This window comes from Rana temporaria (genome assembly GCF_905171775.1).
Source record: "Rana temporaria chromosome 2 unlocalized genomic scaffold, aRanTem1.1 chr2bb, whole genome shotgun sequence".
Lineage (NCBI taxonomy): Eukaryota > Metazoa > Chordata > Amphibia > Anura > Ranidae > Rana > Rana temporaria.
Genome location: NW_024404407.1, coordinates 47,147 through 61,945, shown reverse-complemented (window position 1 = coordinate 61,945; position 14,799 = coordinate 47,147). Strand labels below are relative to the sequence as shown.

At 53.2% G+C, this 14,799-nt stretch overlaps 1 protein-coding gene across 1 annotated transcript in view; it reads left to right on the top strand.

Moving 5' to 3' along the window:
* LOC120921542 (cGMP-dependent 3',5'-cyclic phosphodiesterase-like) overlaps positions 1–14,799 on the top strand; it is a gene marked incomplete at its 5' end in the record, with an annotated part of 126,698 nt that overhangs the window by 88,568 nt on the left and 23,331 nt on the right. The window contains 4 exons of the mRNA XM_040334041.1: positions 3,557–3,679; positions 8,448–8,518; positions 8,631–8,753; positions 10,645–10,732. Coding sequence (XP_040189975.1) covers positions 3,557–3,679; positions 8,448–8,518; positions 8,631–8,753; positions 10,645–10,732 — 405 coding nt within the window. The remainder of the gene's footprint in view (positions 1–3,556; positions 3,680–8,447; positions 8,519–8,630; positions 8,754–10,644; positions 10,733–14,799) is intronic.

Here is a 14,799-nt window from a genome sequence, read left to right as displayed (position 1 = left end):
TCCGGGACACTGTATTGTCCTGGAATGAAGGTGCCCGGGACCTGGGACAGACCTGCAAAAATCCGGGACACATGGTCACCCTAGCAGATAACTGGGGGGGGGCCTCCTCTCTCCGTGAGATGATAAGCGCGGGGGGGGGGTTGTGGTAACGAAAGTGTCATCTCTTCTCCTCTCTCTTCTGCCGCAAGATGATAAGCGGGGGGGGGGTTGGTGCTGACAAACAAAACAAAGTCGGGGGGGCAGGCCCCTGCCGCGAGTTGCTAAAGGTGGGGGGTCCCTTACAGGTGTGATGCCTGTACCCCCTGATGGCGGCCCTGCTTTCAAGCAATGCATCCAGCTTCTTCCCAGCAGCAACATAAGGAAAGGGGGTGCACTGTGATGTAACGGAGAGTGGGGGACACAACTTCTGATGGTGGGGGGGGGGGGGGGGGCTTTTGACATCAAATGTAAGGGGGAGACATTTTGGACAATTTCATGCTCCCAATTTTGTGTGACCAGTTTGGGGACGGCCCCTTCCTGTTCCAACATGACTAAGCACCAGTGAACAACAAAGCAAGGTCCATAAAGACATGGATGAGCAAGTTTGGGGTGGAGGAACTTGACTGGCCTGCACGGAGTCCTGACCTCAACCCAATAGAACACCTATGGACTAAGAGTGGGATGCTATTAAAGTTCATGTCATGTGTGTGTAAAGGTCGGCGTCCCAATACTTTTGGCACTATAGTGTATGAGAGCCTTTACTGGCATTTTCTGTACCATTATTGACCAATAAAATAATTGACTTCTGTTATACTAAATCAACATTTTAAGGACCCCCCCCCCCCCCCCTCCCCTCCAACATCAATATCGTCATATAAAATGAAAGAGAGAAAAGATCTTCACCTCTTATGGTTATCACCACCCTTTCCTCTCCAGAACCTTCTCTGTTCTCGGTGATGTGCCCATCCTTCGGTGCTCGGGTGACCCCCTAATGTAATCAACATGAGCGTATTATCCGCAGTAAATTGCCCGTTCAATGCCATCATCCGCGCTCAGGCTGAGAGAAGCGGCAGGGCCCTGGGGCGACTCATAACTTTATCGCAGGGCCTCAATAACCAGCACTGAGCCGGTCTCATTTCCACTTAGAGAACCGACGGGCCATTACTGTGCCCAGCTGGAGGCAGATTCGCTATATTCCCCCGTTTTATTGAATATCTGCTCTGGACATGACTTCCCGTTGAGTCAGTCGTCTCGGCCTTGGCGATCCATCTTCCGACTTAATGGCCCTGAAATACTACGGAGGGAGATGCCAGAAGTTTAAAGGAATCCTTTATGGCATTGCATGGTTATTAAAGTGAACCACTGCTCCAAAATAGGGTGTGCCACCGGACAACAGGGGGCGTCAGAGCTCTAAAGTAGGGTGTGCCACCGGCCTACAGGGGGAATCAGAGCTCCGAAGTAGGGTGTGCCACTGGCCAAGAGGGGGCGTCAGAGCTCTAAAGTATGGTGTGCCACCGGCCAACATGGGGCGTCAGCGCTCTAAAGTAGGGTGAGTCATCGACCAACAGGGGGCGCCAGAGCTCCAAAGTATGGTGTGCCACTGGCCAACAGGGGACATCAGAGCTCCAAAGTAGGGTGTGCCACCAGCCAACAAGGGGCATCTGAGCTCTAAAATAGGGTGTGCCACCAGCCAACAGGGGGCATCAGAGCTCTAAAGTAGGGTGTGACACCAGCCTAAAGGGGGCATCTGAGCTCTAAAGTAGGGTGTGCCACTGGCCAACAGGGGGCACCAGAGTTCGAAAGTAGGGTGTGCCACCGGCCAACAGGAGGCCTCAGAGCTCTAAAGTAGGGTGTGCCACTGTCCAACAGGGGGCATCAGAGCTCTAAAGGAGGGTGTGCCACCGGCCAACAGGGGACATCAGAGCTCCAAAGTAGGGTGTGCCATTAGCCAACGGGGGGCATCTGAGCTCTGAAACAGGGTGTGCCACCGACCAACAGGGGGCATCAGAGCTCTAAAGTAGGGTGAGTCATCGGCCAACAGGGAACGTTAGAGCTCTAAAGTAGGGTGAGTATTCGGCCAACAGGGGGCATCAGAGCTCTAAAGTAGGGTGTGCCACCCGCCAACAGGGGGGCGCCAGAGCTCTAAAGTAGGGTGTGCCACCGGCCAACAGGGGGCGTCAGCGCTCTAAAGTATGGTGTGACACCAGCCAACGGGGGACATCTGAGCTCTAAAGTAGGGTGTGCCACCAGCCAACAGGGGGCGTCAGAGCTCTAAAGTAGGGTGTGCCACCGGCCAACAGGGGGCGTCAGCGCTCTAAAGTATGGTGTGACACCAGCCAACGGGGGACATCTGAGCTCTAAAGTAGGGTGTGCCACCAGCCAACAGGGGGCCTCAAAGCTCTAAAGTAGGGTGTGCCACCGGCCAACAGGGGGAGCCAGAGCTCTAAAGTAGGGTGAGCCATCGGCCAACAGGGGGCGTCAGAGCTCTAAAGTAGGGTGTGCCACCGGCCAACAGGGGGCATCAGAGCTCTAAAGTAGGGTGTGCCACCGACTAACAGGGGGCATCAGAGCTGTAAAGTAGGGTGTACCACCGGCCAACAGGGGGAGCCAGAGCTCTAAAGTAGGGTGAGTCATCGGCCAACAGGGGGTGTCAGAGCTCTAAAGTAGGGTGAGTCTTTGGCCAACAGGGGGCATCAGAGCTCTAAAGTAGGGTGTGCCACCGACCAACAGGGGGCATCAGAGCTCTAAATTAGGGTGTGCCACCGGCCAACAGGAGGCGCCAGAGCTCTAAAGTAGGGTGTGCCACCGGCCAACAGGGGGCATCAGAGCTCTAAAGTAGGGTGTGCCACTGGCCAACAGGGGGCATCAGAGCTCTAAAGTAGGGTGTGCCAACCGGCCAACAGGGGACATCAGAGCTCCAAAGTAGGGTGTGCCATCAGCCAATGGGGGCATCTGAGCTCTAAAATAGGGTGTTCCACCGGCCAACAGGGGGCATTAGAGCTCTAAAGTAGGGTGTGACACCAGCCAACAGGAGGCGCCAGAGCTCTAAAGTATGGTGTGCCACAGGCCAACAGGAGGCCTCAGAGCTCTAAAGTAGGGTGTGCCACCGGCCAACAGGGGTAGCCAGAGCTCTAAAGTAGAGTGTGCCACCGGCCAACAGGGGGAGCCAGAGCTCTAAAGTAGGGTGTGCCACCAGCCAACAGGGGGCATCAGAGCTCTAAAGTAGGGTGTGCCAACAGCCAACAGGGGAAGCCAGAGCTCCAAAGTAGGGTGTGTCACCAGCCAACAGGGGGTGTCAGCGCTCTAAAGTTGGGTAAGTCAAAGCCCCGCCTCCTGGGTATGGCTGGGTTTGTAGGATCTTGGGATGTCCCACCCCACTGCCCCAAAATTGAGGTGCTTCTACATGTATTTTTTAACCACATGCATGATGATGATGGCTGATGGAGAAATCAGATTTGACTTTGCTGCAGACCGTTTGATTAGAGCTAAATTCTGATTGGTTGCTGATCTGACATGGCACTGTGCATGTTGCCCTTATTACTTATCACGGAACTGACCTAACTTGTATATTTTTTAGGTGTGCGAGGAAGAAACAAGGAAGTTGCAGAGTAAAGGGATCCTTCCCATCTCCCAGATTGATCCATATTTTTCAGAATTCTGCTACACCCCCCGATCCCTCCCCGAGGACGACACTGTTATGGTGAGTGATGTCACATGACTGCCCCGGGGGTGGGTGACAGGTACCCATAATACCCCCGATCCCTCCCCGAGGACGACACTGTTATGGTGAGTGATGTCACATGACTGCCCCGGGGGTGGGTGACAGGTACCCATAATACCCCCGATCCCTCCCCGAGGACGACACTGTTATGGTGAGTGATGTCACATGACTGCCCCTGGGGTGGGTGACAGGTACCCATAATACCCCCGATCCCTCCCCGAGGACGACACTGTTATGGTGAGTGATGTCACATGACTGCCCCTGGGGTGGGTGACAGGTACCAATAATACCCCCCGATCCCTCCCCGAGGACGACACTGTTATGGTGAGTGATGTCACATGACTGCCCCTGGGGTGGGTGACAGGTACCAATAATACCCCCCGATCCCTCCCCGAGGACGACACTGTTATGGTGAGTGATGCCACATGACTGCCCCGGGGGTGGGTGACAGGTACCCATAATACCCCCGATCCCTCCCCGAGGACGACACTGTTATGGTGAGTGATGTCACATGACTGCCCCGGGGGTGGGTGACAGGTACCCATAATACCCCCGATCCCTCCCCGAGGACGACACTGTTATGGTGAGTGATGTCACATGACTGCCCCGGGGGTGGGCAGGGGGCGTGTCAGGTACCCATAATACCCCCCGATCCCTCCCCGAGGACGACACTGTTATGGTGAGTGATGTCACATGACTGCCCCGGGGGTGGGTGACAGGTACCCATAATACCCCCGATCCCTCCCCGAGGACGACACTGTTATGGTGAGTGATGTCACATGACTGCCCCGGGGGTGGGTGACAGGTACCCATAATACCCCCGATCCCTCCCCGAGGACGACACTGTTATGGTGAGTGATGTCACATGACTGCCCCTGGGGTGGGTGACAGGTACCCATAATACCCCCGATCCCTCCCCGAGGACGACACTGTTATGGTGAGTGATGTCACATGACTGCCCCGGGGGTGGGTGACAGGTACCCATAATACCCCCCGATCCCTCCCTGAAGATGACACTGTTATGGTGAGCGATGTCACATGACTGCCCCGGGGGTGGGTGACAGGTACCCATAATACCCCCCGATCCCTCCCCGAGGACGACACTGTTATGGTGAGTGATGTCACATGACTGCCCCGGGGGTGGGTGACAGGTACCCATAATACCCCCGATCCCTCCCCGAGGACGACACTGTTATGGTGAGTGATGTCACATGACTGCCCCTGGGGTGGGTGACAGGTACCAATAATACCCCCCGATCCCTCCCCGAGGACGACACTGTTATGGTGAGTGATGTCACATGACTGCCCCTGGGGTGGGTGACAGGTACCAATAATACCCCCCGATCCCTCCCCGAGGACGACACTGTTATGGTGAGTGATGCCACATGACTGCCCCGGGGGTGGGTGACAGGTACCCATAATACCCCCGATCCCTCCCCGAGGACGACACTGTTATGGTGAGTGATGTCACATGACTGCCCCTGGGGTGGGTGACAGGTACCAATAATACCCCCCGATCCCTCCCCGAGGACGACACTGTTATGGTGAGTGATGTCACATGACTGCCCCGGGGGTGGGTGACAGGTACCCATAATACCCCCGATCCCTCCCCGAGGACGACACTGTTATGGTGAGTGATGTCACATGACTGCCCCGGGGGTGGGTGACAGGTACCCATAATACCCCCGATCCCTCCCCGAGGACGACACTGTTATGGTGAGTGATGTCACATGACTGCCCCGGGGGTGGGTGACAGGTACCCATAATACCCCCGATCCCTCCCCGAGGACGACACTGTTATGGTGAGTGATGTCACATGACTGCCCCGGGGGTGGGTGACAGGTACCCATAATACCCCCCGATCCCTCCCTGAGGATGACACAGATGTGTTTGCCGGAATGGATCCCCTCCAATGAGCACACAGATGTGATTGCTGGAATGGATCCCCTCCAATGAGCACACAGATGTGATTGCCGGAATGGATCCCCTCCAATGAGCACACAGATGTGATTGCCGGAATGGATCCCCTCCAATGAGCACACAGATGTGATTGCTGGAATGGATCCCCTCCAATGAGCACACAGATGTGATTGCCGGAATGGATCCCCTCCAATGAGCACACAGATGTGATTGCTGGAATGGATCTCCTCCAATGAGCACACAGATGTGATTGCTGGAATGGATCTCCTCCAATGAGCACACAGATGTGATTGCCGGAATGGATCCCCTCCAATGAGCACACAGATGTGATTGCCGGAATGGATCCCCTCCAATGAGCACACAGATGTGATTGCTGGAATGGATCCCCTCCAATGAGCACACAGATGTGATTGCCGGAATGGATCCCCTCCAATGAGCACACAGATGTGATTGCCGGAATGGATCCCCTCCAATGAGCACACAGATGTGATTGCTGGAATGGATCCCCTCCAATGAGCACACAGATGTGATTGCCGGAATGGATCCCCTCCAATGAGCACACAGATGTGATTGCCGGAATGGATCTCCTCCAATGAGCACACAGATGTGATTGCCGGAATGGATCCCCTCCAATGAGCACACAGATGTGATTGCTGGAATGGATCCCCTCCAATGAGAACGCAGATGTGATTGCTGGAATGGATCTCCTCCAATGAGCACACAGATGTGATTGCCGGAATGGATCCCCTCCAATGAGCACACAGATGTGATTGCCGGAACGGATCCCCTCCAATGAGCACACAGATGTGATTGTTGGAACGGATCCCCTCCAATGAGAACACAGATGTGATTGCCGGAATGGATCCCCTCCAATGAGCACACAGATGTGATTGCCGGAATGGATCCCCTCCAATGAGCACACAGATGTGATTGTTGGAATGGATCCCCTCCAATGAGCACACAGATGTGATTGCTGGAATGGATCCCCTCCAATGAGCACACAGATGTGATTGCCGGAATGGATCCCCTCCAATGAGCACACAGATGTGATTGCTGGAATGGATCTCCTCCAATGAGCACACAGATGTGATTGCTGGAATGGATCTCCTCCAATGAGCACACAGATGTGATTGCTGGAATGGATCTCCTCCAATGAGCACACAGATGTGATTGCCGGAATGGATCCCCTCCAATGAGCACACAGATGTGATTGCCGGAATGGATCCCCTCCAATGAGCACACAGATGTGATTGTTGGAACGGATCCCCTCCAATGAGAACACAGATGTGATTGCCGGAATGGATCCCCTCCAATGAGCACACAGATGTGATTGCCGGAATGGATCCCCTCCAATGAGCACACAGATGTGATTGCTGGAATGGATCCCCTCCAATGAGCACACAGATGTGATTGCCGGAATGGATCCCCTCCAATGAGCACACAGATGTGATTGCTGGAATGGATCTCCTCCAATGAGCACACAGATGTGATTGCTGGAATGGATCTCCTCCAATGAGCACACAGATGTGATTGCCGGAATGGATCCCCTCCAATGAGCACACAGATGTGATTGCCGGAATGGATCCCCTCCAATGAGCACACAGATGTGATTGCTGGAATGGATCCCCTCCAATGAGCACACAGATGTGATTGCCGGAATGGATCCCCTCCAATGAGCACACAGATGTGATTGCCGGAATGGATCCCCTCCAATGAGCACACAGATGTGATTGCTGGAATGGATCCCCTCCAATGAGCACACAGATGTGATTGCCGGAATGGATCCCCTCCAATGAGCACACAGATGTGATTGCTGGAATGGATCCCCTCCAATGAGCACACAGATGTGATTGCTGGAATGGATCTCCTCCAATGAGCACACAGATGTGATTGCCGGAATGGATCCCCTCCAATGAGCACACAGATGTGATTGCCGGAATGGATCCCCTCCAATGAGCACACAGATGTGATTGTTGGAACGGATCCCCTCCAATGAGCACACAGATGTGATTGCCGGAATGGATCCCCTCCAATGAGCACACAGATGTGATTGTTGGAATGGATCCCCTCCAATGAGCACACAGATGTGATTGTTGGAATGGATCCCCTCCAATGAGCACACAGATGTGATTGTTGGAATGGATCCCCTCCAATGAGCACACAGATGTGATTGTTGGAATGGATCCCCTCCAATGAGCACACAGATGTGATTGCTGGAATGGATCCCCTCCAATGAGCACACAGATGTGATTGTTGGAATGGATCCCCTCCAATGAGCACACAGATGTGATTGCCGGAATGGATCCCCTCCAATGAGCACACAGATGTGATTGCCGGAATGGATCCCCTCCAATGAGCACACAGATGTGATTGCTGGAATGGATCCCCTCCAATGAGCACACAGATGTGATTGCCGGAATGGATCTCCTCCAATGAGCACACAGATGTGATTGCCGGAATGGATCCCCTCCAATGAGCACACAGATGTTGTATGCAGATATCCTCTACCAGGAAACCAGATGGTAACATCCAATGTATCATCATGAACCCCCCCCCCCCCCCAAGATCCAACGCACCTGGGGATCCCCGGGATCCAGAACTGTGACAACCAAATATCTGATCAACCCCCCCTAAGGTCCAGGACGGTATTATATACAGATGTGATACCCCCTCCCCCACCCAAGGTCCTGGGAAAATAATATAGGTGATTGACCTCCTGAGGGTCAGGACTGTAGGAATCATAATTTTGCTGTCCCATATTACAATCAGGCACTTCCTTCTGTATTATATTTGTATGGTGACATGTCCCCGTTCTCTCCTGTCATAGGCTATCCTCAGTATGTTTGATGACATGAACTTCAACAATAACTACAAGATAGACCGCACCACTCTGGTCAGGTATGTTGTCATCGGTCTGATTGGCCCTGGAATCACGTGTGGGTGTCGCCCTAGGGTGGCCTGCTTGCCGATTCAGCCAAGTGGTAATTATAGGTGTGATTCATTCCCGCAGGTTTTGCCTTATGGTGAAGAAGGGGTACAGGGACCCTCCATATCACAACTGGATGCACGCCTTCTCTGTGACGCATTTCTGCTATCTCCTCTACAAGAACCTGGAGCTGGTCAACTATCTGGAGTGAGTTGCTGTTCCTTTCCTACCTCACTAGATGGCGCTCTCCCACAGAGATTATAGATCAGTGGCGGCTGGTGCTCAACATTTTTGGGGGGGGTGCAAACAAACAAAAAAAAAAAAACAATTGCATCCTCACTGTGCCCATCAAACGCAGCCACTGTGCCATCAATTGTCACCACTGTGTCATGCCATCAATTGTCACCACTGTGCCATGACATGAATTGTCGCCACTGTGCCATCATTTATCGCCACTGTGCCCATCAATTGTCACCACTGTGCCATCAATTGTCACCACTGTGCCATGCCATCAAATGCAGCCATCAATTGTTGCCACCGTGCCCATTGTCACCACTGTGCCATCAATTGTCACCACTGTGCCATGCCAAACGTAGCCACTGTGCCATCAAATGCAGCCACTGTGCCATCAATTGTCACCACTGTGCCATTAATTGTCGCCACTGTGCCATCAATTGTCGCCACTGTGCCATCAAATGCAGCCACTGTGCCATCAATTGTCACCACTGTGCCATCAATTGTCACCACTGTGCCATGCCAAACGTAGCCACTGTGCCATCAAATGCAGCCACTGTGCCATCAATTGTCGCCACTGTGCCATCAATTGTCGCCACTGTGCCATGCCATCAATTGTCGCCACTGTGCCATCAATTATCGCCACTGTGCCATCAATTGTCACCACTGTGCCATCAATTGTCGCCACTGTGCCATGCCATCAATTGTCGCCACTGTGCCATCAATTGTCACCACTGTGCCATCAATTGTCACCACTGTGCCATGCCAAACGCAGCCACTGTGCCATCAAATGCAGCCACTGTGCAATCAATTGTCACCACTGTGCCATCAATTGTCGCCACTGTGCCATGCCATCAATTGTTGCCACTGTGCCATCAATTGTCGCCACTGTGCCATGCCATCAATTGTCGCCACTGTGCCATGCCATCAAACCCAGCCACTGTGCCCATCAATTGTCACCACTGTGCCATGCCATCAAATGCAGCCATCAATTGTTGCCACTGTGCCCATTGTCACCACAGTGCCATCAATTGTCACCACTGTGCCATGCCAAACGCAGCCACTGTGTCATCAAACACAGCCACTGTGCCATGCCATCAAACGCAGCCACTGTGCCATCAATTGTCGCCACTGTGCCCATTTATTGTCACCACTGTGCCATGCCATCAAACGCAGCCACTGTGCCATCAATTGTCGCCACTGTGTCCATCCATTGTCACCACTGTGCCATGCCAAACGCAGCCACTGTGCCATCAAACACAGCCACTGTGCCATCAATTGTTACCACTGTGCCATCAATTGTTGCCACTGTGCCATCAATTGTCGCCACTGTGCCCATCAATTGTCGCCACTGTGCCCATCAATTGTCGCCACTGTGCCCATCAATTGTAGCCACTGTGCCCATTAATTGTCGCCACTGTGCCCATCAATTGTCGCCACTGTGCCCATCAATTGTAGCCACTGTGCCCATTAATTGTCGCCACTGTGCCCATCAATTGTCGCCACTGTGCCCTGTAAAATGCTGCCATTGTGCCCTGTAATGCATGAATCATTGTATTGTTGATCAGTGGTGGTGCAGGAGAGAGAGGGGGCGGCGCTCCTGCGCCCTCTATGGACGCACAGGCCACTGTTATAGATAGAGAAGAGGTCGGTTCTGCAGGGGCGGAGCCTAACGACTACTGTCCGCCGTCACTGGAGAAAAATAGACCGGTCAGGTTTCCTTCTGATTTGTTAGTTCCGTAGCTGGACTGATTTTCACACTTCTTTTCTTTGCACCATTTTTCAGGAATAGTTTCCAAATGAATTCATTTAATTTGTTTTGCTTCATTTTTCTGATATATTTTTTTTTTTCCCCTCTTTTTAGGGATATTGAAATTTTTGCCTTGTTTGTATCCTGTATGTGCCATGATCTGGACCACCGAGGGACGAATAATTCCTTCCAAGTGGCTTCGGTAAGTTCAGTTTAAGAATATGAATACTTTTTCTAGCTCTTCATTTACATGTCTGCAGTCCCGCTGTGCCCATTATGAGGAGTTCCCACCATCCCTGTGCTGAGTTCCCGGGTCTGTACACCCGCTGTGCCCATTATGAGGGGTTCCCACCATCCCTGTGCTGAGTTCCCGGGTCTGTACACCCGCTGTGCCCATTATGAGGGGTTCCCACCATCCCTGTGCTGAGTTCCCGGGTCTGTACACCCGCTGTGCCCATTATGAGGCGTTCCCACCATCCCTGTGTTGAGTTCCCGGGTCTGTACACCCGCTGTGCCCCATTATGAGGGGTTCCCACCATCCCTGTGCTGAGTTCCCGGGTCTGTACACCCGCTGTGCCCATTATGAGGGGTTCCCACCATCCCTGTGCTGAGTTCCCAGGTCTGTACACCCGCTGTGCCCATTATGAGGGGTTCCCACCATCCCTGTGCTGAGTTCCCAGGTCTGTACACCCGCTGTGCCCATTATGAGGGGTTAATTTTGTTTATTGAAAAAATCTTACAAACAACAACTTATATCCAATAAAACCATAATAAATAAAACATATTTACAAAACAATTGAATATGACTATACAAAACAGAAACAAACACAAGAACATAATAAACGGTGCAAACCAAATTGCGCACAACATAATCCCTACGGGAGAGCCAGACTAAAGAGCATCACCATGCATGTCACCTTTTATATAAAGTGAGTGGGAACTGCCATTAAGGTGGCTGAGGCTGTTTCCCAGCCTGGCTACTCCCTCTCCCTGGAGAACCAGCGCGCTTCGTTGCACCCTGGCACTCTTCATCCATAGAGGATGCAGAACTGAACGAGTCCCATTCATAGTCATCCTCAGACAGTACCGTAAATTTATTCGCCAAAGGCAAAACCTCAGGACTTAAGGTAACTGTACCTCCTTTTTTCCCCTTCTTTTTGCCTCTCCTCCTTTTATCCTCCAACCACTCCATATCATCCTTGGACAACCCGGAGTCAGCAGCCTCCCCACACCCTTCACCCCCCTCCCCCCCATACTCCCTTCCCTTATCTACCCCCAGGCCAGCCTCTTCACCATCCTCCCCACTCCTCTGCACCCCACGATCCTTAACAGGAACCCTGCAGCATCGAGGGAGGGGGACTGGCACCGCACCTGATGCACCAGCACCTCTTGCTGCCTCTGCAATTTTAGAAGACACAGAAGGATTGGACACATTCTCTGCAACTGACACCTTACTTACAGACTGGGAAGACACTGACACATTGGGAATTGGCACAGTCTGGGGCACCAAGGACACATTGGGAATTGGCACAGACTCAGATGGACTCACAGGCCCTCCAGCTGTTGAGCTCCGAGCATCCTCCATGTCCAGGCGGAAGAACTCCCTCATGAGCTCAGGCTTATTGTGCATTGCCTCAGGACACTGGCTATAAGGATGTCCCACCGCATTGCACAGATTGCACCTTATGATGTTACAATCCTTAGCCAGATGTCCTATACCCTGGCACAGAGAGCACTTCATCACTGGACAGGAGGATGCAAGGTGACTTTTGTCTCCACATTTATTGCAGAGCTTTGGCTGGCCCGGATAGAAGATGGTCAGCCTGTCCCTCCCCAGGAAAGCTGAGGACGGCAGATGCTGGACGACATGGTCAATGACTTTTAGTTTCAACTGAGCAGACCATCCCCCCGTCCATATTCCCCGGTCATCCAGAATCTTCTTTAGGGGGCCCAGGACGTCTCCATACCTCCTCAGCCATATACATAGATCCCCCGGTGGTATGGACTCATTACGGACCAGAATCGTGACCACTTTAATGAGTGGCTGGCGGGAGACAAGCTTGGGCATGAGCCCCTTCCAGTCCGGCAGGCCCCTACACACATGTTCATATTTCTCCCAAAAAATGTCCAAAGACTCCGGGCGGAGAAAGGACAAATCATACTCATAGGAACCTGCCGGACTGATCAGGGCGAAGATATCTGCGGGCGTGAACCCCATCTGTAGAATCTTATCCACCACCGCCCTCCTATGTGGGGGGATTCCACCGCCTTCCCACCTCAGCTGCACAACATTCCTCCTTTTAAACAGGGAGGAAGATAACCCATTCCCATGCTCCTTCCCTGCTTGTTCCCCCTTCCCAGATCCTGCAGCAGCAACACCAGCATAGGATTTCCTTCCACCCCCAGTACTTGCAGTCCTGTCCTTAGACACAGTCACACCTGCCGGCAAAGCGTCTGATTCAGCTGGGATTGTATTAGCAGAGGCAGGACCCACCCCCTCCCCCCGCTCTGTACACACAGCTCCAGTCCTGTCCAATGCAGACTTCTGCAGAGTTGTGGCACCACTGCACCCAGCATCTCCTCCATCATTCGCAGGTACAGCCGCTGTGCCTGGTCCAGGCAAAGTCACTGTATTGTCCATGGACCTCTCCGCAGACTGGCAGTTATCAGGTGTAGGCTGTACATTGTCTATGGGCTGACTGCCTGCAGCACTACAACCCTCAGCAAGCTTATTGTCATTAATAAAGTTCCCACCACCATCCTGCACACACACTGTACCTGCTTGCTGGGTTGTCACCTGTGCGATTTTATGGCTGGGATCAGAGCTTCCCTCAGCTGCTGCAGACTCCATGGTGGATCTTGCGCTCTCCACAGGATTGGAAACGGCGTCCATCTTGACATCACCATCCGGGGAAACCGCATCTGGAGGGGATTCCAACTTGGTTATGAAATCCAGCATGGCAGGACCTTCACCCTCCTGAGACATTCCACATTGCTGGGGTGTGAAGGGGGCAGAGGGCTCAGCGGATGTCAGAGGTGCCTGCACCTGCATCTCCTCGCTGGCTTCCCCATCCTCCATGCATGAAGCGGCTCCTCTTCTCATGCGATTAAATCGCTCCTCATTCTTATATATTTTTTTAAATATTCCGCTCTTCTCCTTCAGAGAATACAGCAAATCCTTCTGTTTCCTCACAGCTTGTTCCAGGTCCTTCAGCTCAGGCCTTAGAGCCGGTCTTTTCTTACTGTATACTTTAGCACAGATCTGTTTTTTCTTTCTGAACTCGGCCATCAAAACCATCAATTTCTCCTCCTCCTTCTCAATCCGCTTCAACTTACTGACAGTCCTCTGTCTGGAGGCTGACAGGGACTCATCTTTCCTTTGGGTAGGCCCAGAATCTTCCACAGGCCTATCCAGGGGGGCCCCGCCCGGCTCTTCCCCAGGATCCAGCATCTCTCCTGGGGCAGAGAAGCCACTCTAGCCCCTGGTCTCTGGAGCACAGGAGCAAAGGAACTAGCAACCACACCCTTCACTGACAAGGAGTGGAATGGCAGTTTCCCACCATCCCTGTGCTGAGTTCCCAGGTCTGTACACCCGCTGTGCCCATTATGAGGGGTTCCCACCATCTCTGTGCTGGGTTCCCGGGTCTGTACACCCGCTGTGCCCATTATGAGGAGTTCCCACCATCCCTGTGCAGAGTTCCCGGGTCTGTACACCCGCTGTGCCCATTATGAGGGGTTCCCACCATTCCTGTGCTGAGTTCCCGGGTCTGTACACCCGCTGTGCCCATTATGAGAGGTTCCCACCATCCCTGTGCTGAGTTCCCGGGTCTGTACACCCGCTGTGCCCACTATGAGGGGTTCCCACCATCCCTGTGCTGAGTTCCCGGGTCTGTACACCCGCTGTGCCCATTATGAGGGGTCCCCACCATCCCAGTGCTGAGTTCCCGGGTCTGTACACCCGCTGTGCCCATTATGAGGGGTTCCCACCATCCCTGTGCTGAGTTCCCGGGTCTGTACACCAGCTGTGCCCATTATGAGGGGATCCCACCATCCCTGTGCTGAGTTCCCGGGTCTGTACACCCGCTGTGCCCATTATGAGGGGTTCCCACCATCCATGTGCTGAGTTCCCGGGTCTGTACACCCGCTGTGCCCATTATGAGGGGTTCCTACCATCCCTGTGCTGAGTTCCCGGGTCTGTACACCAGCTGTGCCCATTATGAGGGGTTCCCACCATCCCTGTGCTGAGTTCCCGGGTCTGTACACCCGCTG